At 47.0% G+C, this 26432-nt stretch overlaps 15 protein-coding genes across 15 annotated transcripts; 7 read left to right on the top strand and 8 right to left on the bottom strand.

The window, feature by feature from the left end:
• Nucleotides 1–219: 219 nt before the first annotated feature.
• On the bottom strand, nt 220–1949 carry N7520_007815 (pseudouridine synthase family protein; the record flags this gene model as incomplete). The annotated part of the gene is made up of 2 exons (XM_057141749.1): nt 220–1578; nt 1629–1949. Coding segments are annotated over 2 exons (1680 nt in total), but the record flags the coding sequence as incomplete, so codon positions are not given.
• A 381-nt stretch (nt 1950–2330) lies between these two features.
• N7520_007814 (acyl-CoA thioesterase) lies at nt 2331–2920 on the top strand (the record flags this gene model as incomplete). Its single annotated transcript, XM_057141748.1, has 2 exons — nt 2331–2410; nt 2470–2920. 2 exons carry the CDS (start codon nt 2331–2333, stop codon nt 2918–2920), a joined length of 531 nt encoding a protein of 176 aa, XP_056995754.1.
• Nucleotides 2921–3428: 508 nt separating this feature from the next.
• N7520_007813 (uncharacterized protein) lies at nt 3429–3926 on the bottom strand (the record flags this gene model as incomplete). Its single annotated transcript, XM_057141747.1, has 1 exon — nt 3429–3926. One exon carries the CDS (start codon nt 3924–3926, stop codon nt 3429–3431), a length of 498 nt encoding a protein of 165 aa, XP_056995753.1.
• Nucleotides 3927–6300: 2374 nt separating this feature from the next.
• On the top strand, nt 6301–7341 carry N7520_007812 (FPP/GGPP synthase family protein; the record flags this gene model as incomplete). Its single annotated transcript, XM_057141746.1, has 1 exon — nt 6301–7341. One exon carries the CDS (start codon nt 6301–6303, stop codon nt 7339–7341), a length of 1041 nt encoding a protein of 346 aa, XP_056995752.1.
• Nucleotides 7342–7625: 284 nt separating this feature from the next.
• N7520_007811 (uncharacterized protein) lies at nt 7626–8595 on the bottom strand (the record flags this gene model as incomplete). The annotated part of the gene is made up of 3 exons (XM_057141745.1): nt 7626–8007; nt 8066–8454; nt 8515–8595. The coding sequence occupies 3 exons, from the start codon at nt 8593–8595 to the stop codon at nt 7626–7628; spliced, it is 852 nt and encodes a 283-aa protein (XP_056995751.1).
• A 611-nt stretch (nt 8596–9206) lies between these two features.
• On the top strand, nt 9207–9458 carry N7520_007810 (uncharacterized protein; the record flags this gene model as incomplete). Its single annotated transcript, XM_057141744.1, has 2 exons — nt 9207–9291; nt 9355–9458. 2 exons carry the CDS (start codon nt 9207–9209, stop codon nt 9456–9458), a joined length of 189 nt encoding a protein of 62 aa, XP_056995750.1.
• Nucleotides 9459–9761: 303 nt separating this feature from the next.
• On the bottom strand, nt 9762–10599 carry N7520_007809 (TNT domain-containing protein; the record flags this gene model as incomplete). Its single annotated transcript, XM_057141743.1, has 2 exons — nt 9762–10421; nt 10513–10599. The coding sequence occupies 2 exons, from the start codon at nt 10597–10599 to the stop codon at nt 9762–9764; spliced, it is 747 nt and encodes a 248-aa protein (XP_056995749.1).
• An 818-nt stretch (nt 10600–11417) lies between these two features.
• On the bottom strand, nt 11418–12048 carry N7520_007808 (uncharacterized protein; the record flags this gene model as incomplete). Its single annotated transcript, XM_057141742.1, has 2 exons — nt 11418–11737; nt 11940–12048. The coding sequence occupies 2 exons, from the start codon at nt 12046–12048 to the stop codon at nt 11418–11420; spliced, it is 429 nt and encodes a 142-aa protein (XP_056995748.1).
• Nucleotides 12049–12955: 907 nt separating this feature from the next.
• On the top strand, nt 12956–13513 carry N7520_007807 (GLO1-Glyoxalase I; the record flags this gene model as incomplete). The annotated part of the gene is made up of 1 exon (XM_057141741.1): nt 12956–13513. One exon carries the CDS (start codon nt 12956–12958, stop codon nt 13511–13513), a length of 558 nt encoding a protein of 185 aa, XP_056995747.1.
• A 1436-nt stretch (nt 13514–14949) lies between these two features.
• Nucleotides 14950–16923, bottom strand: N7520_007806 (uncharacterized protein; the record flags this gene model as incomplete). The annotated part of the gene is made up of 1 exon (XM_057141740.1): nt 14950–16923. The coding sequence occupies one exon, from the start codon at nt 16921–16923 to the stop codon at nt 14950–14952; it is 1974 nt and encodes a 657-aa protein (XP_056995746.1).
• A 2118-nt stretch (nt 16924–19041) lies between these two features.
• On the top strand, nt 19042–20878 carry N7520_007805 (uncharacterized protein; the record flags this gene model as incomplete). The annotated part of the gene is made up of 2 exons (XM_057141739.1): nt 19042–20563; nt 20634–20878. The coding sequence occupies 2 exons, from the start codon at nt 19042–19044 to the stop codon at nt 20876–20878; spliced, it is 1767 nt and encodes a 588-aa protein (XP_056995745.1).
• Nucleotides 20879–21432: 554 nt separating this feature from the next.
• N7520_007804 (putative nucleoside-diphosphate-sugar epimerase) lies at nt 21433–22175 on the bottom strand (the record flags this gene model as incomplete). The annotated part of the gene is made up of 3 exons (XM_057141738.1): nt 21433–21654; nt 21709–21913; nt 21967–22175. The coding sequence occupies 3 exons, from the start codon at nt 22173–22175 to the stop codon at nt 21433–21435; spliced, it is 636 nt and encodes a 211-aa protein (XP_056995744.1).
• Nucleotides 22176–23076: 901 nt separating this feature from the next.
• Nucleotides 23077–23643, top strand: N7520_007803 (uncharacterized protein; the record flags this gene model as incomplete). Its single annotated transcript, XM_057141737.1, has 1 exon — nt 23077–23643. The coding sequence occupies one exon, from the start codon at nt 23077–23079 to the stop codon at nt 23641–23643; it is 567 nt and encodes a 188-aa protein (XP_056995743.1).
• A 21-nt stretch (nt 23644–23664) lies between these two features.
• N7520_007802 (EGFR-like transmembrane domain-containing protein) lies at nt 23665–24015 on the top strand (the record flags this gene model as incomplete). Its single annotated transcript, XM_057141736.1, has 1 exon — nt 23665–24015. The coding sequence occupies one exon, from the start codon at nt 23665–23667 to the stop codon at nt 24013–24015; it is 351 nt and encodes a 116-aa protein (XP_056995742.1).
• A 329-nt stretch (nt 24016–24344) lies between these two features.
• On the bottom strand, nt 24345–24620 carry N7520_007801 (uncharacterized protein; the record flags this gene model as incomplete). Its single annotated transcript, XM_057141735.1, has 1 exon — nt 24345–24620. The coding sequence occupies one exon, from the start codon at nt 24618–24620 to the stop codon at nt 24345–24347; it is 276 nt and encodes a 91-aa protein (XP_056995741.1).
• Nucleotides 24621–26432: the final 1812 nt, after the last annotated feature.

Below are 26432 nucleotides of genomic sequence, written 5' to 3'. Positions count from 1 at the left end.
CCTGGAGGATAAATTGGAGCTAGAAATTGCCAGCGAATTATATCATTTGATATTCTAGAAAGGTACGAGTCAGGTAATCATAAAAGGCATCAAATTCTATGTACTTTAAAGCAATATGCAATGTAACACCTACTCTATGCTGTATGTCCATCACCTCGACTTCAATCAACGATATGGTATCATAAGACAAGACAAAATGCAACAAAAGAACATGACCCACTATAGCGCTGCAGGAGAAGCCAACTCAGCCCCAGTGGGAGGAGCCCCATTATCTGCCCGATTCAGGGACGACATATTCACAACCCCAACACCCTCAAGCAGAACAGGCCCGGTGGGGATTTCAGTTCCCTCAGCAACCTTTCCGTCATCATCAACACCAATCTCAGGCGGAACAGTTCCATGCCCAATGATAATCTCCTCGCCCTCAGCAGCAGGGACCCAGTCGGGAACTTCACGAGGACCTCCCAGACCAAACGGCGGCAGTCCCCAACTAGGCATCGCACTCCGATACGACCAGTCACCTTCGCGATCCGCATATGCAACGGCATGCAAGAAAATACCAAGCTCATGGGGACCGGGATCAGAATACAACTCCGTATCACAGACCTCGCAAAGCGCACCAGACAACCGCTCACCCTTGCGAACGCTATAATCTTCCGCAGCAGCCTTCTGCTCGCGCTCCAAGAGCTGCGCCAGAATAGCCGGGTCGGTATCCGGGGGTACATCCGGCGAAGCCATGAAGTGGTGGCGGTAGGAAACCGTATCAGGCAACTCGGTCTTGCCCATTCGGTTCAACCGTTCCATAATCTCATCATCACGCTGACCGTGCGACTCGTTCTTAGCCAGTTCGGGCCCGAACACGCGGCGGTTGGAGTAAATGGGATCGTTGGAGATAGGATGTCCCAAGAACTGGAGGTGGACTCGGATCTGGTGTGTGCGGCCCGTAAGCGGGAAGCAGTGAACGATACTGTATCCCTCTGATTCATTAGCCAGAGCGGGAATCTCGTCACCGTTGGAATCCGGCGCAGTGGGGAGTTCCGATGCGGGGGGATAGTATGCCAGACGGCGGAACTTGGTGGTGGCTGTTTTGCCTGTAGCGCGCACACGGTTCAGTCCCAGTTTAGGACTAACTTGCATGATGGGCTGGTCGCAGACTATGACGCCGTCTGGGAACTTGCCCTTGACTCGAGCGACGTATTCCTTTTGCACGGAGCGTTCCTTTAGCTTTGTTGCCATTCGTTCTGCGCCCTTGGCGTCCTTGCCGATGAACATCACGCCTGATGTGAGGCGGTCGAGACGGTTGCAGGGCCGTGGAAGCCAGCCTTGGCCGCGCTCTGCGCGGAGGATCTCGACGACGGAATTGAAGTGGTATCGGCCGGCTGCATGAACAGGGATTCCTGCAGGCTTGTCGATTACGATAAGGTCGTCGCTTTCGTGGATGATGCCGACTGGTTGCGCCGAGACGGGGGGTTCGTGGCGGTGGCAGGTGTGCGAGATGACCTGGCCGTTCTTAATGACGGTATTGCGGGCGGCGGGCTTGCCATTCACGGCGACAAGACCTTGGTCGAGTGCCCATCGCTGGTATATGTTAGTATATCATTGTGCATCGTTGCCTCGAGGGTTCATACATAATAGTCTGGTCTCCGGTCACGGAACTCCGAAGTGAAGATATCCTCCAGTGTACGACCGCGCCATCTCTCCTTGCAATTGGTGTTGTAGGTATAGTGGTAGGGCTTGACGCGGCGAAGTCCGCCTTCTAGATAGTATGGTGCTGGCCATGGATCGCAAGGGGTGATGCAGACGTCGGGGGGCGGTTGAACGGGGTCAGGCTTGACTTCGAAATTGACAAGAGCCATGACGGGCGGAGGGGGCAGAGGAAGCTTTCCTCGCCGGAGAAGATAGGCGGTAATACGTGGAGAGGGAGCCAGGAGGGAAACGAGCGACGTGGCTCCTGAAAGAAAGTTGGCGGGGAAAGTTTGGGAAAAAAAGAGATTTTGAGATTTAAGTTGAGATTAACGATAAGAAAACAATGTGGAGACCAAACCCCCACGTAACCAGGAACTGAATTCAAATACTTCAAATTTTATATATTCTGATATCGATGTTCTTTTATATTAGATTTATTGGATTTATGATGTCTGCTTGTTATTTTCATTTTATCTTTTGAATTTTCAGGCGAAATACTGACTTTGCTTACCTAATCTCGTTGTACCTCGGTCCATCAATGCCGCGGAGACAAGACGATCGCATATCACCTCTCGCTCCGCTGGACAGTGTTTCATACTATCGTTCTTCCTCTCATCAGACCAAAACTCCACACACATACAGCCATGGCCACTTCTGACTACGAAGCCAAGAAACGCCGCGTGCGCAGCGACTACGGCTATCACCAAGTCCACCAAACAAGATGGTAATGACAACCTAAGTCACAACCAAAAAAGCAGCAAAAGTTAATCTAGAACCACCCAGGTTCGACAATGACATGTACGCTCATCTCAACAACACAGTCTACACAGCCCTTTTCGACACCATCGCCAATTCTTACCTGATTGAGGCCTGCGGCATGAATCCCTTTAGCGTGAACAACCCCACCCCCAAGAGCCAGCAGGGCCATCCATCCAACCTAGCAGTTGGGGCTGAGCAGATCGGTCTTATCGTCTCAACACACGCAGACTTCTTTGCTTCTGTTGCATTTCCCGATATTCTAGAGGTTGGACTGCGGGTTGCTAAGTTGGGATCGTCTAGTGTGACGTGGGAGATTGGAGTGTTTCGGAAGGGAGAAGAGGATGTGAAGATGGTGGGGACTTATATTCATGTTTTTGTATTGCGGGAGACGATGCGAGTGGGGAATGGTGGTATGGAGGATAAGGTGCGAAATGGATTGCAGAAGTTGCTTAGTAGACCGGATTCGAAACTGTGAGGAATATGATAGTACCTGTCCGTACCAGTGTAGATTCAAAGGTAAAGTGGAATTGCACCACATTTACATGTACATATTTCGGGACTTTGTAGTACATTCGATGTTTTAACAGTGAAGAGAAGCGAGCCAATTACTTTTGGTCACGTACTATTCAGGGTAAGTTGTAAGAATATGATTACAATTGTCATTGATGAGATGATATGAAATCCTGCGAGAATTATCGGATCATCATAGTAAGCTTATGGAAGCTCCAATGAATTCACGAACGCGCACCTTCAAACTCGCGCGCCGTCACAGATCATCCCAACCGAAAACAACCCAAGTCTCATGTATCCAGGACCAGAGAAAAAGACATAAAGCGAAAGAAACACCCAAAACCCAGTCCTCCCGCAATATTCAAAACACTTTTGTAACCGAATCACGCTAAACGCTTCCCAACCATAACAAGCGCTAATCATTGCCGGTAAATATAAAACATAAAGGCGAGATCATAAAAAAAATTCCGGATCTACTCAATCTTGCTCACAACAATACTGTTGCAGCGAGAAACATCCGCACTAGTAGGCGGCGAGACACCACGGTGCATAGTCTCACCATCGTCATCCAGGCGCCACTTAGGATACGGGCCGGGAATGAACCGACCTTTAGCATCCCAGCCAGCAACCCAGTGAACGCCGTCATCAAGAAGGAAGAAGCGGAGCTTTTCAGGCCGACCGCCCTTGTGCAATGGGGCCATGACGAAGCGCGAACGCTCTTCAAGCTCGGACTCGAACATGTACCGGTGTAGGACGCGGCAGTAGACGAGGGCTGCGGGGATTTTTTCATCTTCGTGCCCGTCACGGCGAATAAGGTGCCAGCCTTGCCCAGGGAGGAACTTGTATGTTCCAGGGACGGGAGTTTCCCAATGTTGTTCGCGATTTTTATCGGGATGGATGCGGTCGCCGCGCTGGAACCAGTACATAGGGCAGCAGAGGGTGCGGAGGCAGATAAAGAGGTTGGGGGCCATGATGACGATGATGTTGATTATGGCTTAGGAATCAGAATGTTGAGTGTGAAGACCAGTGGAAAAGGTCAAAGCAAAACGCGGCAGCGCTGAAATGCGATAAAAAAGGATCCCAGAGGACGGCGTTGTTACAAATCGACGTCCATGGTGAGAAAGTCGAGATCAATTGGTCGAAATCGAAGTTATAAAAAAATGGACAAGGCCGTCGGCTTCGATTTTGAAGCTCTTAAAGGGCCTTGGAGGAAGAGGGCCGGGATTGTCCAAGCACAGAGACTAGGGTATCGTTATCGTTGCGGTGAGAACGGAGTACACGTCCCCGGGGATTTGCGAAATCAAGTCGGGAAGAGTGATTAGCTTGCAGCTGAACACCTTAAGAGAACCCCGAGAAGGGACTGATCTGAGGGCGAATCAGATGAGTGGCTTAAGGAATATCACGACTTGGCCGAAGCAGAAATCGGCAACTTGCAGCAATTGGGTGCGTCAAAGAGCCGGTATTACTGCATATAAGAGGCGCATGCAAGAGATGAAGCATATAACTGGAGGATTACCAGGAGAAAGAATTCCAAGGGAATTGTGGGATATTAACAAGCTTGGTATGGGTCCCGTGTTCGGGTCCCATCACCTTAAACCCAAATAAGTCTAGATTCTTCGTTCGTCGAATTTTCTCCTCCGGTTTTCTGGTTCAGGTGGAGAACGAGGGATTTTTTTGTTTACTGTTGCCTGGTCGTTCACACTAATTAGCGACTTTGTTATAGGTCATTGTCTCCGTCTCAATTCTTTTCTGACATTACATGTAAGAATCGCTGCTTAGCTCTTGGCAATGGGATCAAACGTTGACTCAGCCTTAGAGTTTCAGCCATGAAAAAACCCTCCAACTCTAGACTCAGCTTCCGACCATCATCTGATGTCACTTGAAGAATTGCCACCGTTTACCCTCTAAAGGCTAGTCTATTCTCTGTGGTTTAACCTAGTCAGATAGTGGATTTGCATCCTTGTCACAATTCAAAACTCTGTTTTACTTTATACGGATAAGATCGCTGGGTCCTGTCGCACTGCCACATGTAATAACTTTCCGCCTCACAGAAATAAAATGATCAGCTTTCTAATACTTTACAAGCAATATCAAATCTAGCTTACTTTTTACGAATACATACCAAGGCAAAATATGCGCATTAACTAAAAGTTGCTAAGCTGAAAGACGAACAAATTTGATCTGTAAGCTGACCGACCCTAAGCCCTCTTACCTATCTACGCTTACATCCCATGTCCCCCAGGTCACCTGACTTTCTCATCTATCCGAATTTGGCCGAAATCACGGGTTAGACCATAATTCGAGGATTTCTCCACGTACTCCCTAAAGTTCTCACGTACCCCCTCTAACCCGATTCAGCCATTGTGTCAAGTACCCTTAAGTATTTTATCTCACCTCTTTATATAAATTGACTCCCAAAGTTAGGGAGCCAAATCCCGAGTTACTTAATGCTTTCTGAGACTATGACCCTGTAGACTATATGATCTCTAAGCTGTAATGGCCAGGAATTGACCGAGTTCTGTATGCTTTTCTCAATAGAACGCAATATTCACGGTAGACACAGGGACCACCATAGCACACTCAGCGTTCTCTGCCAGGACTCAGCAGGGGCAGAGTCCGATAAAGCGAGGACATGGTAGATTCTGTAATGCAGATATAGGTCTAGTACCAGATATACCGCACTATATGATAGCAGTCCTCGCGTTTTGAATGTTGGATGTGGGGACTCAGAGGCAGCGAGGTTAGATTAATGAGTTTGAATTGTATCAAAAATCGTTGATAATATATGATTTATGTGCTGAATATGATAACCGAATTCATTGAGATCAAAGCACGTCTATAGAGAGAGAAACCATATTATAAGTGTGGCAGAAAAAGTATCGGTACTTAGGGGGTACGTGAGATCTTTAGGGAGTACGTGGAGAAATTCTCCATAATTCAAGTGCAGATGGTTCGAAGTAGTCGTGTTTTCTGTACCAGCCCATAGCAGTATATCATCAATATGATCTTATTCTTTTATTAGACGGAATCTCTGGAGAGGACTTCTTGTCATCCGATTGTTGATCATGTGCCTTCAGTCAGGGATTAAGTATATATATATTTCCACCCGCACCCGGTCTGACCATACATACAACCCCGAAAATCAACCTTTTAGGGTTAAAAAGTCATATAACACGTCCTCTAAGCTCTCCTCAGGGCTCTCATGATCAAAGAATAAGTCCGATATATAGATCTGTGATGTGGTTAAGCTCTTTACCAGTGTAACTAGCGCTAAGGAGGAAAGACGCGCTGCTCACATATAAGAGGCGGTAAAGAGACTTGTTTATCTTTGAACGGGAACTCCACATGTGCCCCTTCTTACGCGGGTCCAACATTGAAGGCTACGCCCAAGACAAACCTTTGAACTGCCAAAAGCCCGCGAATTCAGTGTCTCTGCATCTGATGGAACCTACAACCGTTCTAGATGACTCAGTTGTCCTTGCTCCAGCTCTTTACATTGCGTCTCTATCGTCCAAGGGCGTAATCTCAAAGCTTGTCGATGCATTCGATGTCTGGATACAGGTACCCCCTAAGCCTTTAGCAGCCATCAAGGATATCGTCAATGACCTCCATAACGCTTCTCTCATCCTGGACGATTTCCAAGATGACTCGCCACTACGACGAGGGAGTACAGCAACCCATCTAATCTTCGGACCCGCACAAGCAGTCAACAGCGCGACGTATATGATCGTCAAAGCGGCTCAGGCAGTGGATACCTTGGCTGCTCCCCAGATGATGAGCGCTCTCCTCCAGGGTCTGAATACACAGTTCATTGGCCAAAGTTGGGATATACATTGGAGATATCATTTGCACTGTCCCACGGAAGCCGAATATTTTGCCATGGTAGACCAAAAGACCGGTGCCATGTTGACCATGATGGTTCAACTCATGCAGGCCAATGGAAAAGCCTCGCCTTTCTCAGATCGACTTTCAACCCTGGCCCGTCTTTTCGGTCGATGGTATCAAATTCGCGATGACTATATGAATCTCCAAGGGGAAGAGTATTCGAAAGCGAAAGGATTCTGTGAGGATCTTGAGGAAGGGAAAATGTCCTACCCGATTGTCAAAAGCTGTCAAAAGAGTGAGAACGTCAAGACCATCATATTTGGCATATTTCGAGAAGCACGTTCGACGAACTCGCAAATGAACCACGGAAACAAATTGGCGATTCTGCGCGCTATGTCGAGTGTTTCCGCCCTAAACGATACCTTCGATTATATCCAGCAGTTGCAAAAGCAAATCGGACAAGAAATTAGGGAGATCGAGGTCTTGATAGGGAATTCAAACCCGGAACTGTCGCTTTTGGTGGAAGCTTTAGGCTGTATTCCTAAGCCTGTCAAGATCTAATTTCTCAGTTGCTACCTCAATAGAAACTTCAGGACCTCATATGAACTTGAGTAATAGCATTATAACACATAGTCTGAGGTTAACTAGTGGATCTCCAAATGGGCCTGCACTTTCCGATAGATCCAATTTTATATAAATACTATCGGAACCAACGGCTCTTAAGGGTTATAGAGAATGATAGAGTCCCCAGCTAAGTAATATTTAATATAGGCCATGTTACGAGTAGCCGATGAACGCGCTACACTTGACTCTTGCACCCAGAGGCGAGTTACGTACATAGAAGGCTAAAACCGCAAAAGGGGTGTGCTGCTGATATTGGCGACCTCGTGGCCAATGCCCTCAAAGGCCTGAAGGCAATCCGAAGACGCAAAAATATCATCAAAGGCCGACTCCCATATTCTGTTGTTTGAGGGCCAAAGCTCTGGTGGTGTCATCGCCGCGAGCATCGGATAAAGTTCCGGTATGACCGAGTCCACAGCGACCCTAAAGTAGCCAGTATAATCACCTTCTTCAACTTCGCTCTGATGATCGAATGATAAGTCCAATGCATAGATCCACGGTTTATCAGTCGCTATCGAGTCCATAACATTCGAGTCGACAACTAGACACATATCAGTCTCAAGTCCTGGAGGCACACCGTCAGTCTCGAGGTAGGTATAGTACACCCTATAACGATACATAATTAGCAATTGATCACCAAGGAGAGGGATAAGATCTCATTCACTCTAGAATTCGCTGATAGGTGGCACCATCCAAATCCTCATCTTCGAAGGTCGGCATTAAACATTTATCTTCGATTTTCTTTCCTCCGCTAACGCTGTCTATCGACGCGTCTATCATGCGAAAGAACTCTTTATGCCACTGCTCCCAGCGGGTCTCATCCGAGTAATCAGTTCGGAATACGATGAATCCAAAGTCATCAAATCCTCCCCGTTCTACCACCTGCACGACTGCATCGTCAGGGTCTTCAAAAATTGGTCTCCCGGGAGCAGGTGGAAGGCCCCGCTCGGCGCGCACTTTCCGTCGGTGTTCATTGCTCACTGCACGGCTGATCACTTGACGGACTGCAACATTTTCAACTGGAATTAAATTTGTGTCAATTTCACGGAGTTTCTAGAAATAGAATATTAGTAATCGATATCCGATGGCAGGGCTGATTTTCGATCCAATTACTTCTTCTGGTATTTCACGTAGATCATCGACTGTTGCAGTTTGAAGTTGCTCCAGGGTCCATCCTGGGGGTAGATAAGACATTTTGGGGGCGTGGAAAAGAGAAATTTAAGGGAATATGTACAATGGACGCTAGTCCAGGCAGAAGCGGCTCCAGGCTTCCAACAGAAGTCAAAGAGTGACCAAAAATATGGAGGTTAGGCACGGAGAAGGGGAGCAGGAAAATCTTAAGCGCCACCCGTCGGGACTCTGAGCTAGAACTGAAAAGCCTTCAGGCACATGTTCTCTGTGGAATTCCGATAAAGCAGGTTTTACCTTATTGAATCACACGGAAATAGAAATTCGATTTTTTCTATTTTAGGAAAAGACCCTTGAAGCAAATCCAGACTTGTACCTTATGTGTATCCCAAAACGGTAATGACCCCACTTTATCTGTGAAACCCATTGCCACGTGAAAGATCATGCACTGAGAGTATCAACCTACAACCTTGATTAATTATGAGCAAAGAGTTTGTCAGTTCCTGAATAGGCATGACGATCACTCAATTCCAATGTCTTTGAGTATCTCATGATGAGTCGATTGAAGCATAAATAGCTAGAGCTCCTCGAGAGTTGAACATCATCAATCAACAATCCAATCCATCACATTAAACAATCAATCAACCTGATTTCCCCATCAACCAACTTCCAACAAGATGCAGTTCATCACCGTTCTCATTGCCACTCTGGCTGCTGTCGCCTCTGCCTCCCAGACCGCCGAGAAGCGTACCTGCATCGCTAGTAAGTTGACCTCTACACGTAAGAAACGATTTAGAATATTGTGGCTGATTAGGGCTTTTTCAGATTACGATGTTGCTTGCCAATCTGGCGGCACCCCTTGCTGCGATGGCTGGCAGTGTGTTGGCTCTACTCAGTGGAATGACGGTGTTTGCATCCCTAACTACTAAGGGATGGCACTGAGAGTTTTTCATTTTTTGATTTTCCTGTCATTATAGAATTACTATACTTCTAGCTGGTCTAGATAGTTTACAATGGCCCCCTTCTTTTCGTATCTACTGTTATCCATTTTGAACGGATTTTGATACCTAGCACAGTCGAAAGAATGGTTGTCTACGCCATTAAGCGATAAATCCAAAATTATAACTCTTTTTCATTAGATTATTATTTCACTTGATCACTCCTAAACCAACGCAATGAGACCATATACTCGCACCAATTATTTCAGCACCGAGGCCTATCCAAGCCTACACCTACTGTGGAGGAGTAGGCAGATAGTCCGCGGCAAAGTCCTTAGCCTCATCATACTCCCTCTTCTCCAATTCTTTCAAACTTTTATCCGCCACCAGAGTGGCAATAGTGATAGTCTTGTTATTCTGCAAGGCCCCCTTCAAGGCAAACTGTGTTCCAAAACCTGGTTGCTCGAACCAACCCGCAACAGGGCCCAAATCAACATCGATCGGCTTCATCACCTCGTACACATGATAGTTATAGGGATAGCTGCTATTTTTATCCGCAAACAAGTTCTTGGGCGGCAAGGCACGCTCAATATAGGGAGCACCTAGGGGAGCTAAGTATTGTCCAGAGTCGCCTCCGAATCGATCAATCTTTTGGCCCACCACCAATGTTGCGTTGCCGTAGATGGGGGTCTGGTCGGTTGTGTTGGCGAAGCCGCCGGCGCCGGGGTAGATAAAGTATGCGTTTGGGTCGGAGACGTTCAAGGTGTACTTTGCGAGCCACTCATAGGGACAGAGGTTGCCGAAACGGTAGTAGGTTCGGGTCTCTGTCGAGAGGGGGAAGTATTTAGGAAGCTCGATTGGGCCCAGGCGTGGGTCACCGCAGACGGCGGTGGAGTTCACGGAGGTGATTCCTTTGCAGGGGTCTGGATAGCATTTTGCGGGATATTCAGCGTCCTGAAGTAGCAATGGGTCACGATTAGCATGTTTTATGTAGACGTGATGAACGTTGTTTTTCTAAGATATCATGAGTGAGTATGTAACGAACCACATTGCCATTGATGGTGGGCCTCAGCGTGATACTAGTATCAGCCAGAGCAGCCCCAAGGAAGAGGGCCAGAGTCACGAAACGCATGGTAGCGAATATTGAATGGCCGGGGGTAGTATAAAGCAATTGGAAAATTGATATTAAAACGTGGCAACGTCGCTTGCTCCTGACTGCACCCGATGACAATATATACTGTTTTCCTGCCTTGTTGACAAAAAATAAGGGTATACATTCTTATGTCTCCGAGTAAAGAAATGGTCATTCGTTGTGGACCTTGCAGGTGTGCCCAAGAATGCCCCTGTTTAAACTGTTGCTCCGACACATTTTAATTGGCTTCCTAACGGGAATTCTGGCATAGGAATGCGAACCTGTACGGATCAATTTTAATTAATAATGCAGGATCAATCATGCACTACTGTACAGTAGCGTAAAGCCTTTCACATTCTATCCGACTCACAGCTATAGGAAGGGAGGTGAGCCGGGGAATTTCCGTGTATTGAAAATATCCTTGACACATTCCCGAGGTCTTTAGCAACATGCTTAATTTTTATTCTTTGCCTTAAATCATATGTATTACTCAATTTAAATTCATGAATTCTAGGAGGTCTTCAATGCCAGGAAATGAATTACTAAATGTTGAGGGCTCGCATAGGAGCACCCAAAAAGGCATGAAGAATACGCAGTACCTCGTAGGAAGAGAGTTCAACTAATAACTTGCTACTATATTTTGAATCAAGAGCAGTGTGAAGAGAGCAGTCTCTAACAAGGCATGAAGGATCGTTATTGTATCTACTATCCACATCCTTTGGTCGCGTTGTTGCCAATAGCCCAGGTGGTTGGTCCCATAGAAAAGCAGGGTCGTCAAGTAAATTCACTGGTACAGTAGTAAATATTGAATCAGCCGGTCAATTGAAATCCGTTGAGTTGTATGCTATGGGTAGAATTTGCGGGATAATTTGGTTGTGGGCTGTCACTTGAGACAGCCAATCACCCGAAACAGGTACAAAAGGCATCGGCGCAAAGGCAGAAGGTGGCTGATCTTGTTGTGAACCATCGATGCAGGGATTTCCTGTCGATGTTCTTCGATTGGCCTCTGCCTTCTTTTCCTCTTTCAGGAGTTTGAGGACAGCCGGATCAATTGGCAGGGCTTGTCGCAGGACAGAAGCATCTGGCTGGCTCAAGGATCGAAGGCTATCGAACCTTTTGAGCAAGATATCACGATCAGCTAACAGTGATTAGAATGAAGTAGTATATTTGTGGCATCTTGCTTGTTGGGTCTTGTGATGGGAGATACTGCATCCACAATAATATGCTTTGAGGGTCACGCTTCTTTTCGGAGCATGGGAAGTAAGTTTCTCAGCTCCTGAAATAGGCTAGGGTCTAACAAGGAGCACTATACCATGCATTACGAGCTATCAAGCACTCACCAAATGCCTCACTGCTGGACTTCTCAAACTCGCGAAGAACAGCTCTGTCCTCAGCGGTCCATTTCCGAATGCGTTTCTTTTTGGGTCTCTCGGAGCCTGTTTGTGCCATATGTGTGTGGCTATACGTGGTCAACGAGATTCAGGCTTCCATTTCCAAAGGCAGTGTACGAAGGGCTACAGATAGTGAAGTGCATGGTGTGATTCCGGGGAAATGCGGGGAGGAATGCGGGGCTGGGGCTGTTCCGGTGGTCACCCCGAATATCACAAATCTGAGAGTTCCCAGTGTTACAATGTTCAAATCGAACATTGTAGACCCATAGATGACATCCGTTCAAATTCGGACTTGATTGGCCACTTCCGGATCAGTGATTTTCTTTCAGAGTTCTTGGAACCGACACCAAAGCATGTCATACTACCTTCACTGATTATCAAAGAGTACTTCGACCATCATAAGATTCTTTTCCAGGTCAGCATTTAAGTACCTCCGCAGAGTATCGAGCTAGGAATTAAACAGTAGAGATCCAGCTGAAGGTCTAATAAGCCATTGTAAATGTGGGGCTTAAGGGAATGACTTCCATAAAGAATCAGCTTGAGCCTCATCGACTTTTCATTATTCTGGTATATCCGGAGAAAGTTTTATATTAAAGAGAACTACAATCAGAGCTGTTTTAAGAAGTTTTTCAATTGAACTAGACCTCGGAAGGCAGTTCGATGCTATACCGAAACCCAGGCCGGACTTCCCCCCATATCCCCGCTGGTCCCATATACGTTATCCCCGCGCATTGATATAAGCATAACTTTCCTCCTAATCGCTATAAGATGGGAAGCTCCATATGAAACATTTCATGATTTTGATCCTGTTTCACCTTTAAATAGCGAAGAATTGCAAAATGGGTGACGGTTCTACAGCCTCCCCGGCTCACCCAGTGGGTGAACAGCTCATCAATGGTGACAAGACCGAGTCTCCATTACTCCCAAACAACCCGACCACAGGTTTCAAATAAAACCACTTGATGATGCGAATCCAAGACCCAGTTCGCTCATTACGCTTCTATGTCGAATTACTCGGCATGCGAACCGTCTTCGTCATGAATGCTGGTCCCTTCACAATCTACTATCTCGGCTACCCAAAGACACCTGAACACCAAGCAGATCCGGCAAAATTTGGTGAGGAAACTTTCGCAAACCTTGCGCATACTTTCGGGCTTTTGGAGCTCTATCACATCCACGGCACGGAAAATGAGCCTGCTGGCCTGTACAGCACGGGCAATCAACCCCCGAACCTCGTCCTTGGACATTTGGGATTCACGGTTCCTGATGTTACAAAGACTTTAGAGTATTTGAAACTTCATGGGGCTCAGATTGAGAAGGATTTGGGGGTTGCTACTCGGGAATCTATCCCCTTGAGTCAGTGGGAGGTTCAACGTGGGATCGGATTGGGCAGTGTGCATCCGGCATACCAGAAGATATTTGAGCAGATTGCTTTCGTTAGAGATCCGGTAGGTTTGACTCCTGTCTTTATAGAGAAAAATTTCGGGACGGTTATACCATTGAGCTTGTGCCGCAAAACATGAAATAGATGACTGGATATGCTTTGAAAATGTACTAGAAATGAACAAAATGCGGCGTAAAATACCATTCGTAATAGATGAGTCCTCCGCTGGGCTAACTCTTATTAACTTTGACGGATAGCCATTTTGAAACCACTGCACCAAAAGACCTGTTCCAATGGGCACTTCAAATTCGCTGTCTAGGTATAGACTAAAGTAATTGGCAAGCGAGCCGTCGCTGAACCAGACTATATAATAGAGTTTTCAAATGATTTCATTAGTTTTATAATAAAACTAGTATGTCAAGTTATTTGAGTCGAAACTGTAGAAGACATAGTAATTTATTTACATATGTGTTATTATTTTATGATTTTATAAGAAGTATACCTTTGATCAATAGTAAATATCATAGAGTAAGTCGCCCTTCTCACTATCTATATACTGCTATCCAGCGATATATCAGAGAGTATGTATATCAAAAATCACATTTCGTTTCCTACCTGCCCTTAAAGAATAAGCTTAGGTTTATCACCGGAATTTCACTCATTAATCACGACTTCCCTCTACTTAGGAAGCAATATAAATATGAAATCAACAAAGAGACCTTTCAAACCCTATACGACAATATTTCACTATAGGATCCTCTAGAATATTTTCGACCTACTACTCTAGTGTGGGTCTCTATATAGTGTAGTGTGGAGACTTGGTCCCCATTTCGGTTTACCATGTCGTTTAAGGTCATATCTCATCCCGTAAGGGAAACGGTTATATCAATACGAGCTTAGCACTAGTAACAGAATACACCTTCTTACCCCTCTCACTTTGACCTCTGTTAAGGGATCCACTGCTCTCCGAGGGCGACCTTCGGTCGTGGTGGGGTTTTCTTAGTATACCCGATTCGTATGTTGTCAGAGCGTTCTGCCAACGAGCGTTCCCCTCTTCAATAGATAATACCATTGCAGTTGATGATAATGTCTCTGAGATAATTTAGGGAGGATGTCAAGCCAAAATCATGCATCCATCGGCCCCGTCGCATTTACTTCTGGCATCCAGGAACAACGATAGCTGTGTTGCTTATACCCTGGCGCGGACTTGTTAAAGTTCTCGCGGCATCAGAGCACTCGCGGCATAAGAACAGTCATGGCACATCTCAACTGGAACGGGTCTGCCTTTACAGAGAGCACATTCGCTGAATTTGTGTCTACATCTCAGACAATGGTGGTCAGAGCAATTTCTTGACAGAGAGGAGGAGGGTTGGATCTAATTTCAGGTCAGAAATGATCTCTGTGGGTAAACTTTATTGAGGTGCCTTCATTACCATCCTGCCATTGGCTCGTTTGTAGGCCATCTCCACGCCTAGCTCGGCCATCAAGGCTGCACGACTCTCGGCCGAGAAATCTCTGTAAGCATTTGGATTTGGCTCAGTATCTGGCCGCATACCATTTTGCATTGAACGTTCATCAATACCAAAGGAGTTTTCGTGAGACTCGGTCCTGGCTGTGCTGGATATCCTCTGTTGGCTCTTTCGGAGCAGTCCAACTTTGGTAGTGGAATCCAAGCTCGGCATGGGGGAAGAAAGGATGCCAGTCCTGGACTGAGACATCCGTATAGGTGTCGAAGCCTTGAGTGGGAGGCATTTCTACCTCTCCAAGCCCCTGCCTTGTAGAGATATCCTCATCAGATGATTCTTGTTCTTCTTCCGTTATGCTGCTGCCACGACAATGGCTCTTGAAACATCTGTAAAAGTTGTCCCAATCCGTGACTGACTTCTCACACAAGCTGCAATGGGATGGGCTATTAAGGGCTTTGGACATTTCATCTACCTCTTCGCTAGATGGCCGCCATAGGTGTACTGTCTGACAATGGCTCCGAAGTTTGTCTCTTCTGGGGATGCCAGATAAGTCGCATTTCAAGCAATCGAAGCTGAATCTCGGATGGTGCACATATTCAACATGCCGCTGGAAAGCCCCTGCAGTGCTCATTGTTGCTCGACATCCAGGAACTCTGCATCGGAATTTTTTCCATAGAGGGAATCCTGGCGTTGGAAGTGCGGCCTCGGGTTGTTTGTTCTTCGAGACCCGGTTTTTGGCCGATTTTATCTTTTCTTTAATGACATGTGTCCATTGCTTCAGGTGATTCAAGGCCTTGCCCAGCTCTCGGTCGTTGTACTCGTCTTGAAGGGAAGACTGATCAGTTAAAGCCCCCAAAACCTCATTCATTTCCTCGTGGAGTGTATCTTTATCAAAAGGATAGGGTTCGCTTCTGTGTGCTGGGAGACCCAAAACTGGGGTCCGCTTTCTAGTAGGGTTGTTCTGCCTTATCCAAGGGACAGGGTTCTGCATTTCCCAAGGGACAGGGTTCTGTTGAAGGATATGATGGTTTTGAATAAACTCAGAGGTCATCGGCTCTGGGATTGAAGTATTCCCGGTTGTGGATGTGACACAACTGCTTTCTGATGTTGGCCATCTATCAGAGTATTCCGTCGAGTCGTCATCCTGGAATTTCAATTCCGTCGGGAAGTAGTAGGCGTTCTCTGGGGGTTTGGAGAAAAAGAAGTCAAGCTCATCTTCAAGACCCAATTCGGCAAGAAAGTCAAACTCGTTTAGACCTTGCTGGTCTTCTGATCCGCAGAGTTTGCTTGTGGCTTCAGTAGACTTTTGCCCGGTGTTATCGTGAGTCAAACTTGGGCTCAAATTCGACAAGGCTCCTTCAATTTCTTTGTAGCGTTTCACGGCATATTCCACAGTATCATTTGCAGGAATGATAAAGGCGGTTTGCGACACAGTATCGCCTGCTATTATATGGCCATATATAATCCCCGTGGTTGCGTCTCGAACGAGGGAGCCACAGTCACCGTGCTGCAAAGAGCCCCTGAACTTCACCGACAAAACTTCTGTATACACCAGAGATTTTGGAAGTCGCATGGTTGATCTTCGGCTTGACATCTCACCGGTCAGAGCACAACCTGACCCCGTCATGGCCATGACCTCGACAGCTGCGATTTTGGGCGAGCCGATCGTTTCTTGGGAGAGAACCGGCAATCCAGCGATATGATCCTTGGTATCGATTGGTATCAAAGCAAAATCCAAATTATCTGACTTTAAGAAAATAGACTTGTATTCCGTCCAGGTACTGCCGAGGGAGGGGTGATTTGCTTTGTTTTTTGGAGGATAATCTTCCCTGGAAAAGGCAAAGGCGTCCCTTTGTCTTTGTGTTTGGAATTGCTGTTCATCTTCCAGCAATCTGGCATTGGAGTCTGCAACCGAAGCTCCAGATGTACTCTCAGACTCTCCATCACTTTCCACTTTGTTTGAGGCGGGAGTCAGGCTGAACTGGCTCATCAACTCGGCCTGATCGAGAGAATAACTTTCAGTTTCACTTTCGATGCCCATAATTCCCTCGGAAGATCCGGTGGCTTTTCTAGATGAGTTCATCAAGCGCACACGCAAGACGAAGTCCTTCGGGAACTCGTTATATGCGAGTACACTGATACCGCGGGTCCGCTGTTTTTGGCTCAATTGTCCAGTTGCCGGATGAGGAGGATCCTGTAGGGATGTTTTTAGCGCTTCTGTGTACGAAGATGTTTATGTTTGGGGATCAGGAGAAGAATTCGTCGTATCTTGGGAGGTTGGAGGGAGTTGGCGAAGATTGCGGAGACGGGGCATTGTATCGACAGATTGCGGGGATTTGGGTAAAGTAGGTTGAAATAGGGTTGAATGCATGCCATGAGAGTTTTGCCGATCTTGTCTGCATGGTCGTCGGATTTGGTTAGGCCACGCCCTTCGTGTAGATTGGGTTTGATTCTGTGTATAGAGTAGTTCATCTCGGGAACTTAAAAGCTTTATTTCTGAAAGAGAGGGAGAGAGAGAGAGAGAGATCTGTTGATTTCAATTGTCTTCCAAGCACTCAAGGGCTTCCTTGTAACTGGATTGTTGAGCTTGCTGTGAATTTCTGTAATTCAACTATAGTTTTACTACCTCCAGATATTTCTATCTAAGGCTCCATCAGATTTGATGCCCGTTAGCAGTTTGACTTTTAATAGCCTAATCTCGTTAAATTGAGACGACTTGGTACTTACGGGAGTCCTTCGTATAGTGTAAACGAATGACTAATTTGCCATGGTCACAGCTCCTATCGTGCAAAATAAAGATTGGTCCCTACAGGTAAAATCCACGTGGAATGATAGATAACGCTAAGAAAGCCACAGTGGAGACTCATGTCGGAGTTCGTCCCATATTCCGATTGGTCAGATCTCTAAATTCCTTCAGACTCGTTTTCTGCGCCAAGCACCACCAAGCACCACCGCCAAGAGGCTTGCTGATGCCAAGTCGACGTGCATGAATATAAGCTTTCATGTCTGTTTTGACATGAACGACTGACCCGGGATAAGATTCCTATCATTACATGAGAACGTAGACTGTTTTCGACTGAATTAGGTTTCCTATCTGTGGAGTATCATTGTGGGGAGATAACGGAGAAACGGATTGTGCGTCCGAGTAACTGCCCTAATGGTTCTAGTTCATAATGGAACATGCGGGTCATTTTCATTATTTACAGTTTGACTATTTCTGTTGGGTTTTACTTTTACTTTTTCATTTAGGCTCGTTTTGGCAGGTGAATTAGACCCTAAATAGGACTAGTCAGTGGCTGGACCAAGTAAAGCCATGGTGCTGAATTACCGTGAAAATTTAGACAGAAGTAGTGGCGCGATTCTCTGTAATTCGCGAGTGTGCGGAATTCCCCGGGCGGCAGATAATTTAGCAACGCGTCTCTGGACTTCTGAAGTGGCAAGCGAGGTTTTTTCTCATTTCAAACAGTGGATCGGGTCCACCAACACGGGGACGTCCGAACCAGAGTCTCGTGTCCAATCCTGCTATGGGAAAAGATTTTCGCTCAGATCGCTTGCAGGGAATACAAACCTGGTATATGGAATCGCTCGGACCGTATGGTGTGCATATTAGGCAGAGATAATCATGAACTGTCACAAATCCCGTCGGTCGCCCGTGGTGCCAAAGCTTACGACTGGTTGAAGGAGAATGGGGGCATAAAGAAGAAAAGATTGCCATCCGCCGGCTGCCGGTAATGGCACATGATTGGTCATCTGAGAATATGATTTTATCTCTAATGCGGAGAAGACAAGCTTCTGCCGAGTATCCAAGGGGCGATGTGGGTCTTAGTCGTCAGCAACAGCCACCAATATCTCTCCATTCTTCACTAGCGTCTTTTTACACCCTCGGTTCGTTCGCTGAGACAAGCACTAAAACACGATGAGGCCTAAGGGCCGAGCGATAAGTCCCTGGCTGGGGACTGGACGAAAACGTTCACGCCGCTTCCTGATACCGGTCCCACCAAATCATCATGCAATCCAATAACAAAACAGATAACGGATATCAAGTCCGGCCCACAGTATTACTCCACGGGCCACAATCTCTTTTCGCTGGGGTTGGAATCCGAGATTTTCCCGGTACCTAGATTTTTTTTAAAAGCCGGCTGGGCCCTCTCGTTTCCCCTGATTTTGAGAGATCAACACACGACTTTTTCACATCTCCAAAATGGCTGGCATTATATCTGCTGCCAACCTCGGTGGTGTCGCCGATCCTCGTCTTGGGAACGAGGCTGATATTATTGGTACCAAGAAGGAACATGAGGTGGATGTGCACCATGATATTGAGCCTCCGAATCTGGATGGAAAGGGCAATATTTACTTGGACGAATCCATCACTTTTGAGAACTATCACTACTGGGCCAACCGATCGCGTGAAGCCGAGAAGTTCATCCGTACCGACAATGTAGGCTTCGCAGGACTTGGCAAGCTCCTCCTTAACCGCAAGGGGAAAGAAGAAGAATCAACCGCACCTGCTCAGCCCGAGCCTTTACCCGAGAAGACCTCAACCGACGAGAAGACAGCCGACGTCAACGCCCCAAGAACCGACGAAGGATCAGACAAATGGGGTGTCACCGAGACAGAATGGGAGACTGCGCAGAGAGCTGCTCGGACTGCGACCTGGGGATCGATCTTCTACCTGATCACTACTGATATTTTGGGTCCTACCAACGTTCCCTACGCTATTAGCCGAATGGGATACGGTCCTGGCTTTGCACTTTACACTGTTTTCGGTCTCCTGGCCGCCTACTCCGGTATGCAGCTGTGGAAAGTCTTCGTTGGCATGGATTCCACTCGCTTTCCCATGCGCAACTACGGCGATGTCGCATTCCGTATTTTCGGCCCTTGGGCCCGTATTGGTGTCAACATCCTGCAGAGTTTCCAGTTCTTCCTCAACGTTGCTTTGTTGATTGAGAGCAACGGTCAGGGCCTGGCACAGATGGTTGCCGGTGTCAACAACACCGGCGGTTTCCTCTGCTTCATTGCCGCCGAGGTCATCTTCATGGTTATTGGACTTGTCCTTGGACAGATCCGAACCCTGCAGCGTCTCTCATGGTTGGCAAACCTCGCTATCTGGGGTAACGTTTTTGTCATCATTATGACCATGGTTGTTGTCTTCTACTACCCTCCTAACTACGCCGCTGTGCTTACGAGCTACGGTATCGAGAAGGGTCCAATTGTCACCAGCGCGAACTGGACCGCGGGCTTCGGCCTCGAGGACCGAGTCAACGCCATGATGAACGCCGTCTTCGCCTACGGTGGCGCCACCCTCTTTAACGAGCTGATGGCTGAGATGAGACGTCCTATGGATTTCTGGAAGGGTTTCATCATTGCCGAGATCTTCATCTACGTCTGCTACCTCGTCAACGGAATGGTTGTCTACTCCGCTCAGGGTCAATTCACCTATAACCCTGCCTACGAGGGAATCCCCAACACCAACGGCGCCTACCGCTGGCAAACTGTGGGCAACGCCATTTCCTTCGTCACAGGTGTCATTGCTGCCCTGCTATACGGCAACATCGGTATCAAGGTCTTCTACTCCTCCGTTCTCCGTGATCTCTTCCACTTCCCCCCGCTGGACAGCAAGATTGGAAAATGGATCTGGGTGGCCTGTGTACCTGTCTACTGGATCCTTGCCTGGGTCGTCGCCGCTGCCATCCCCCAGATCAGCAACTTGACCTCCTTCGTCGGTGCCCTCTGCATCCTGCAATTCTCCTACACCTTCCCCCCTCCTCTTGGTCGGCTACCACGTCCAGAAAGACGCGATGCTCCCTGAGGAGGAATTCAACCCGCGCACTGGCATGGCCCAGCGTGTGGATCACGGTGTCAAGCGCTGGATTCGTGGTTATAAGGTGAAGTTCTGGTGGAACACCTTCGACGTCCTCTACGCGCTTGCTGCTCTTTCTACTGCTGGTCTTGGTATTTGGGCATCTGTCATGGGAATGAACGCTAGCTTCAAGAGCACGGCGCTGACTCCGTTCAGCTGTACCAATCCTGCTGGTTAAGTAGTTTACTCTTGATTATAATGTCTGATTTGATAGATGAGGGATGTTGATGATGTCGCTTCCGGCTTCAATTACGTGTATTGAGTTATCCATATACGATTGTATGATGATAGATATAATAAAGCATGACTTTCTTAATTACCTTGAATCTGATAACGGGGGCCATTGGTGGGGCTACCAATGCCATCTCGAGTAGTGATCAGCTGGACCCTGGGGCTTGACAGGAAAAGAACTCGAGCATGGGCTTTTATAGTGTTGATCAAAGCTCAGAGGATAAAATAATTCGCTATTTCCCATGTGATCCAGCTATGTAGTCAATACGTTTGGCCTGGATCCATTGATTTCTTTTATGCCATGTTTACTAGACATTGGTCTGGCTATGCATTGGCTATGCATCAAGGTTTTCATATTATAAGCACAAAGCCCCTCCTAAGACACTAAGTACGGTTACGATTACTTAAAATGAGTAGATAAACGTGAAACCATTCAATGTAAAACCTAGTGCTGCATAAAACCGCCATTTCATACACTCAGATCCATTCCGTCAAATTATACTATCTCATATCCGAATTTTCCCAAACTCCTTTCTCCCCACCCTTGAGAGCCAGATCAATCATAGATCTAGCAAGAACATCCACCCTAACTGACGGTCCAAGCCCAAATACCAAGCTGTGCAAACTCATTCCCGGTGAGATAATCATAGCAGGCCGCATAATATACGACTTAAAACCCGAATGATCCTTGGCGAAATTCAACAGCAGAGTCTCAACTCGTCCCTACATTCCATTCAATAAGCATGCTCTTCAATGCCCGCGAGAGTTTTCACTTACCCTGAGACGTCGATAATCCTGCATAACCCACAGCGACTTACTCTGATTCCGCTCCGTGCCGGCACCACTAACATACACAAACCGGAAAGGTTTCTGACAAACCTCGTGAAATACCCGCGCTGCTGTCAATGTGTATTCTATATTGACGCGTTGTGCTGTCCCATCATCAAGTCTGGGGACCTTTCCAGGCGTTAAGCCAATCGTCCTGGTATATATTAATCAAGGGTGTACCAGGTGGTTTTTTTGGAGAGGCTATACCAAATACATGCATCTGCACCTTTGATATCTTCGCGGACTGACTCGGGGTACGAAAGGAAGTCGTCGATCACCGCCACTTTGAGTTTGTCGTGGGCTGGCAGGTCGCGTCGACTCAGTGCTACGATTGAAGTTATGGCGGGGTTTGCCAGGCACTGATTAAGAACTTCGCGACCGACAAATCCTGTCGAGCCTGCAAGGATGAGTTTCATTGTGTGGTAGATGTTAAAGTGAGATCTGGATTAGAGGGATTTGGATGACGACAGAGTACAAGGGATGTTTATCTCCGGCTGATGCTTTATCTCCGGTGCTCTGGGCTGTGTGAACCTTCATCTTATATTAAGATCTTGATGGTATTATGGATATAACTTCTGACAATGGCCATGGTTAGAGAGATGGAGGATAAGAATTGAAATAAGAAAGGGTTTTACGGAGAATACACTAATCCGAGAGAACAATGACAGAGCCATGATAGCGGGCTTCGTGATTCGTGACTATACACAAGGAACCAGAGGTACAAATGTCAACATAATGTTCAACAATGGAAGACATGATAATTTTGGTGGAGCTGGGAAAGATGTAAGGATCATAAACAATTCATATATCAAAGATAATCATACCAGCAGAGATCAAGACGACATGTTCGGATTTTACCGCTTCCAATACCAATTGAATCCCTTGACTCTTAATTTCTCATCCAAGTGGTGCACGGTGCATCCATAAAAAGCCTATAAAAAGGCTGGACCCCAAAATTAGCTCCAGTTGTGGGTCGCGCAAAGCCCATGCTGGGTTAGAGATCGTCACAGGCAGGTGACTGAACGGGAGAACAACCAGTCAGACCCAAAAGTTGTTGACAACGGCTCCAGCAGGCTAAGTTCCTCTAAGAAAGGATTACTCCCAGATCCACTGAATTAGAGGTGATCAGGAAAGGATCATACGGAATTTCACACACTGACCAATCGCAATTTGTCCGACTGCCTTGCGATTGGACCGTTCGCAATTCTTAAGGGGAAACAACAGGATAGAGTCATCCCAACGCTTAGGCCGGTTGGGCCTTTAAAAGATAAACAGCCCCAAGGCCGGGTGCGCAAAATCATTTCGTCCGTCGCCCCAATGCTTTTCCTACAGTCTCTTGTGACCGCTGCTGCTATAATGATACCAGCCATGGCTGGTGCGGAGAGCACAGCGACATCAACAACAACGATCCAACTGATGCGGAAACTCATGTCCGAAAATATGACTTTACTAGAAGGAAGTGTAATCTCAGTCGACGCGACAGCCACCACTCTCGAATTGGATTGTCAATCTTCAGCGAGCTCCATCTGCAGTTCTTCCGGCATGCTCTGGCCGCAGACTGTTACCGTCGGTCCCTCGATTCAAGGAATGAATTTCGATATCACCACTTATTACAGATCAATATTGTGGATTGTTACCGGAAGTGCATCGTGCGTGATTACGGATTCTTCAATGGGTGCTGATTGTGTATTGTCTACCAATTCGTGGTATTCCAGTGGCACTACTTCCAATTCATCTTCTGTGGATGGAACAACCGTTACCGTTGAGCCGACTTTGACGTTTGCTACTATTCCTGTTGTTTCGGGCTTGGAGAAGCTGGCGGCGGCGAGTACGCCTATGACTACGACCAACGCCTCGCCTGCTAGCGCTGCGACCACTACATAGGCCCCTAATACTTCTACAGCGATGGCCTCGAATACTTCACAAGCATCCACCCCCTCTTCTTCCTCTTCCCAGGCTTGGATTGCAGGTCCTGTAGTGGGTGCTATAGCCGGAATGGCTCTAGTCGGCGGACTAGTATTATGGTACTTCCGAAGGACTCGCAAGACTCCCGGAGATGCAGAAGGTGCAGGACCCCCGAATTGGGAAAGTCGACGAGAACTACAGGGTGCACACGAGCCTCCAGAACTTCAAGCCAATGCACCACCCTCAGAGCTCCATTCAGACGCCGCCAAAGCGGAACTGTCAGCTACACAACCGAATGTGGATAGAAGAAAGGGGATGCAGACTCCAAATACGGCTTATGAGCTACCATGAATGAACCTCCTATCGCGATATGGCACAATGACCTTGGAAAACGCATATACCCACAGAATGTGCATTTAGTTGTATTTAATGAGCATTCGAAACGTTATCGAGCGGACCTTGTCTCTGCTGAATATTTTAGGTCAATGAACAACATCCCGAGATTCTGTGCTTCATCGAGTCAAAATTTGGCAACTGTTCTCAGATAATCAGATGTACAGGCGCTTCATAACCCCATGCTCTTAGCCTTGACCACCTTAAATTTGGCAGATATTCTCAAGAATTCAAAGGTAAGGGCGTTCCATACGGTCTATAACCTCCCTGCTTATTGCCTTGATGATCTAAAATTCGACTGAAATATCGTTCAACAATTCAACCCAACTAGCAACAATTTCCATCACGTGGATGTTTTTTCGTCTGCTGTAGGCAAGATCGCGGTAGACCTCCTTGTTGAGCTCAATCCGGGATCGGATCTTGGTACAGTACTGGCGTCGTCTAGCTTCGAGCTTTGCGAGAAGGGCGCGAATCTCAGCCAACTCGTGCGGGTTCTTGGGGGTGCTGAGAGTGGTTGAGGCGATCAGAGCTGGCCCTGGGTGGCCGATCGTAGTGGAATACATGCTGCGGTTGAAAGCCATCGCTATAAAAACATCAGCATTTTCATGATGCGCATAAAACTGGAATAATGTTCAAGCATAACGGAGAATTGACAGGGGATATGAAATATTTTATGATATGAAAGGTTGTAAGAAACACGAGGGCTCTTGTTGACATGTGCTCGGACTTCAAAGGCAAGAAGAAAACATCTTGTGGGCGTGTTCGAAGAGGGATGAAGGTGCAGATAGAAGTTTTGTCTCTCTCGTGCACATGGGATATTCTAGGGCACTAGATTTCTCATATGCTCCAGAAATTTTGGTGCATGTACTTTCTAAGCAAAAAAAGCCAAATTGAAGCTGAGCATTGAGAGGTTGCACTGAAGACCTCATCCACAATAATTAATTGCGCTTCCAATACCACCTGGCAGCTCACAGTATTCTGTTTACATATAAATTTATAAACAATCGGGTAGTGGGTGGTGTTGTGCCGTCCAGGGGAAGAAAGGGCTACATGGTAGCTTGGAAACAGAAGAAAGGGACAAGATCTGTATTCCGAGATCGATGGAGGAAAGAAAGAGAAGGAGAGGGAGGTCTAGCTAAAGACATGCAGGTGCTAGCAAACGGAGGGGGTCAGCTGACCCCATACTCCAATAGTTGGGATAATCTAGAAGACGGTCTTGGCTCGCTTGGCTGTATGGCTTGGGCCAGGGAGCACTGCGAGATCAAGGTATTTACACAACTGTTTACGCAAGAGAAACGTAGACAAACCTTGGAAGTGAGCACTTTGACATTCGATAAATGTCCAATAGCTGCATAAGTGATAAGCGATTGCACAATGCTAGACTGGCATGGACATGTTGGCATACTCAGGACTCGGCAAATACGACGGCCGTCTCCCAGCTGGTAGATACACCCTACGGCGAACCATAGGAATACTGCTCGGTGCAGCTACGGAATATCATCCTCATCCTCATACTCGTCCAGTTCACTTCCCAAGTACCTAACTTTTAGCCAGTTACGCCCACCATTTCCATTTCAAAACAAATTTTGGTGTCCACGTAACATCGTCATCTCATGAAAGAAACGAGTTATTCTGCCCTTTATATTCAGCCGCAAACCGTCCGACCAATCGCCCTTCATCAAATGTGGCCAACGACCTTCTGCCAGAAATCAAACCTTCACTTTCGTGGGATGAGGTTTGGACGAGTGCAGAGCGCGCTATGAGTCATGCAGCTGCAGTGGCGAACTCTCCGATTCTCATCTTTGGTGGCAGTCAATTGGAACAACTTGTTACCAATTCAGACCCTCGCTTCGCAGATTGGGGCTCATTTCAAACCTTTTATCAACAGGCAAGATGGCCGACTTGGTCCAAGGCGTACAGCTCAGGTTCACCTGATCCTGATTTCCGTATCTCGTTTTTAGGGCTTGGGTTTAAATCCCACTCTTGTCACTTCCTCCTCAGCCCTTGGGAGCTCACAGGACGCGGAATTTTCGGGCAACTCGCCCAGATTGTGCCCCCAGGTGCTTCTCGGTGAGTCCCAGGGTGCTAAATACAGCCACCTGGCTAAGGCGCCTGTGGGGTGGTGAAAAGTCCATCCCGTTGAAACGCATCCTTCAGAATTGAAGGAGATGAAATGCTTGTGATTCAATTATGAGCTTGGGACACAAGATTAAGGCATGTCCTCCATGATTCGACATTGATTTTCATCTCACCATTTTTCTTTTTAATGCAAAGTCCCAACTCACGGAAGTTTCATGCCCAGTTTATCCCGGCTTTGCCTTGAAGCTTCCCCTTGCTTCGCAGTTTTGGCCTAAGGCGGATATTTTTCGAGTGGT

Source organism: Penicillium odoratum, assembly GCF_028828045.1.
Source record: "Penicillium odoratum strain IBT 22623 chromosome Unknown utg000005l_segment0_segment0, whole genome shotgun sequence".
In the NCBI taxonomy this organism is placed as follows: domain Eukaryota; kingdom Fungi; phylum Ascomycota; class Eurotiomycetes; order Eurotiales; family Aspergillaceae; genus Penicillium; species Penicillium odoratum.
Note: the sequence above shows the minus strand (reverse complement) of the source record. Positions and strands in the feature narration are given on the sequence as shown.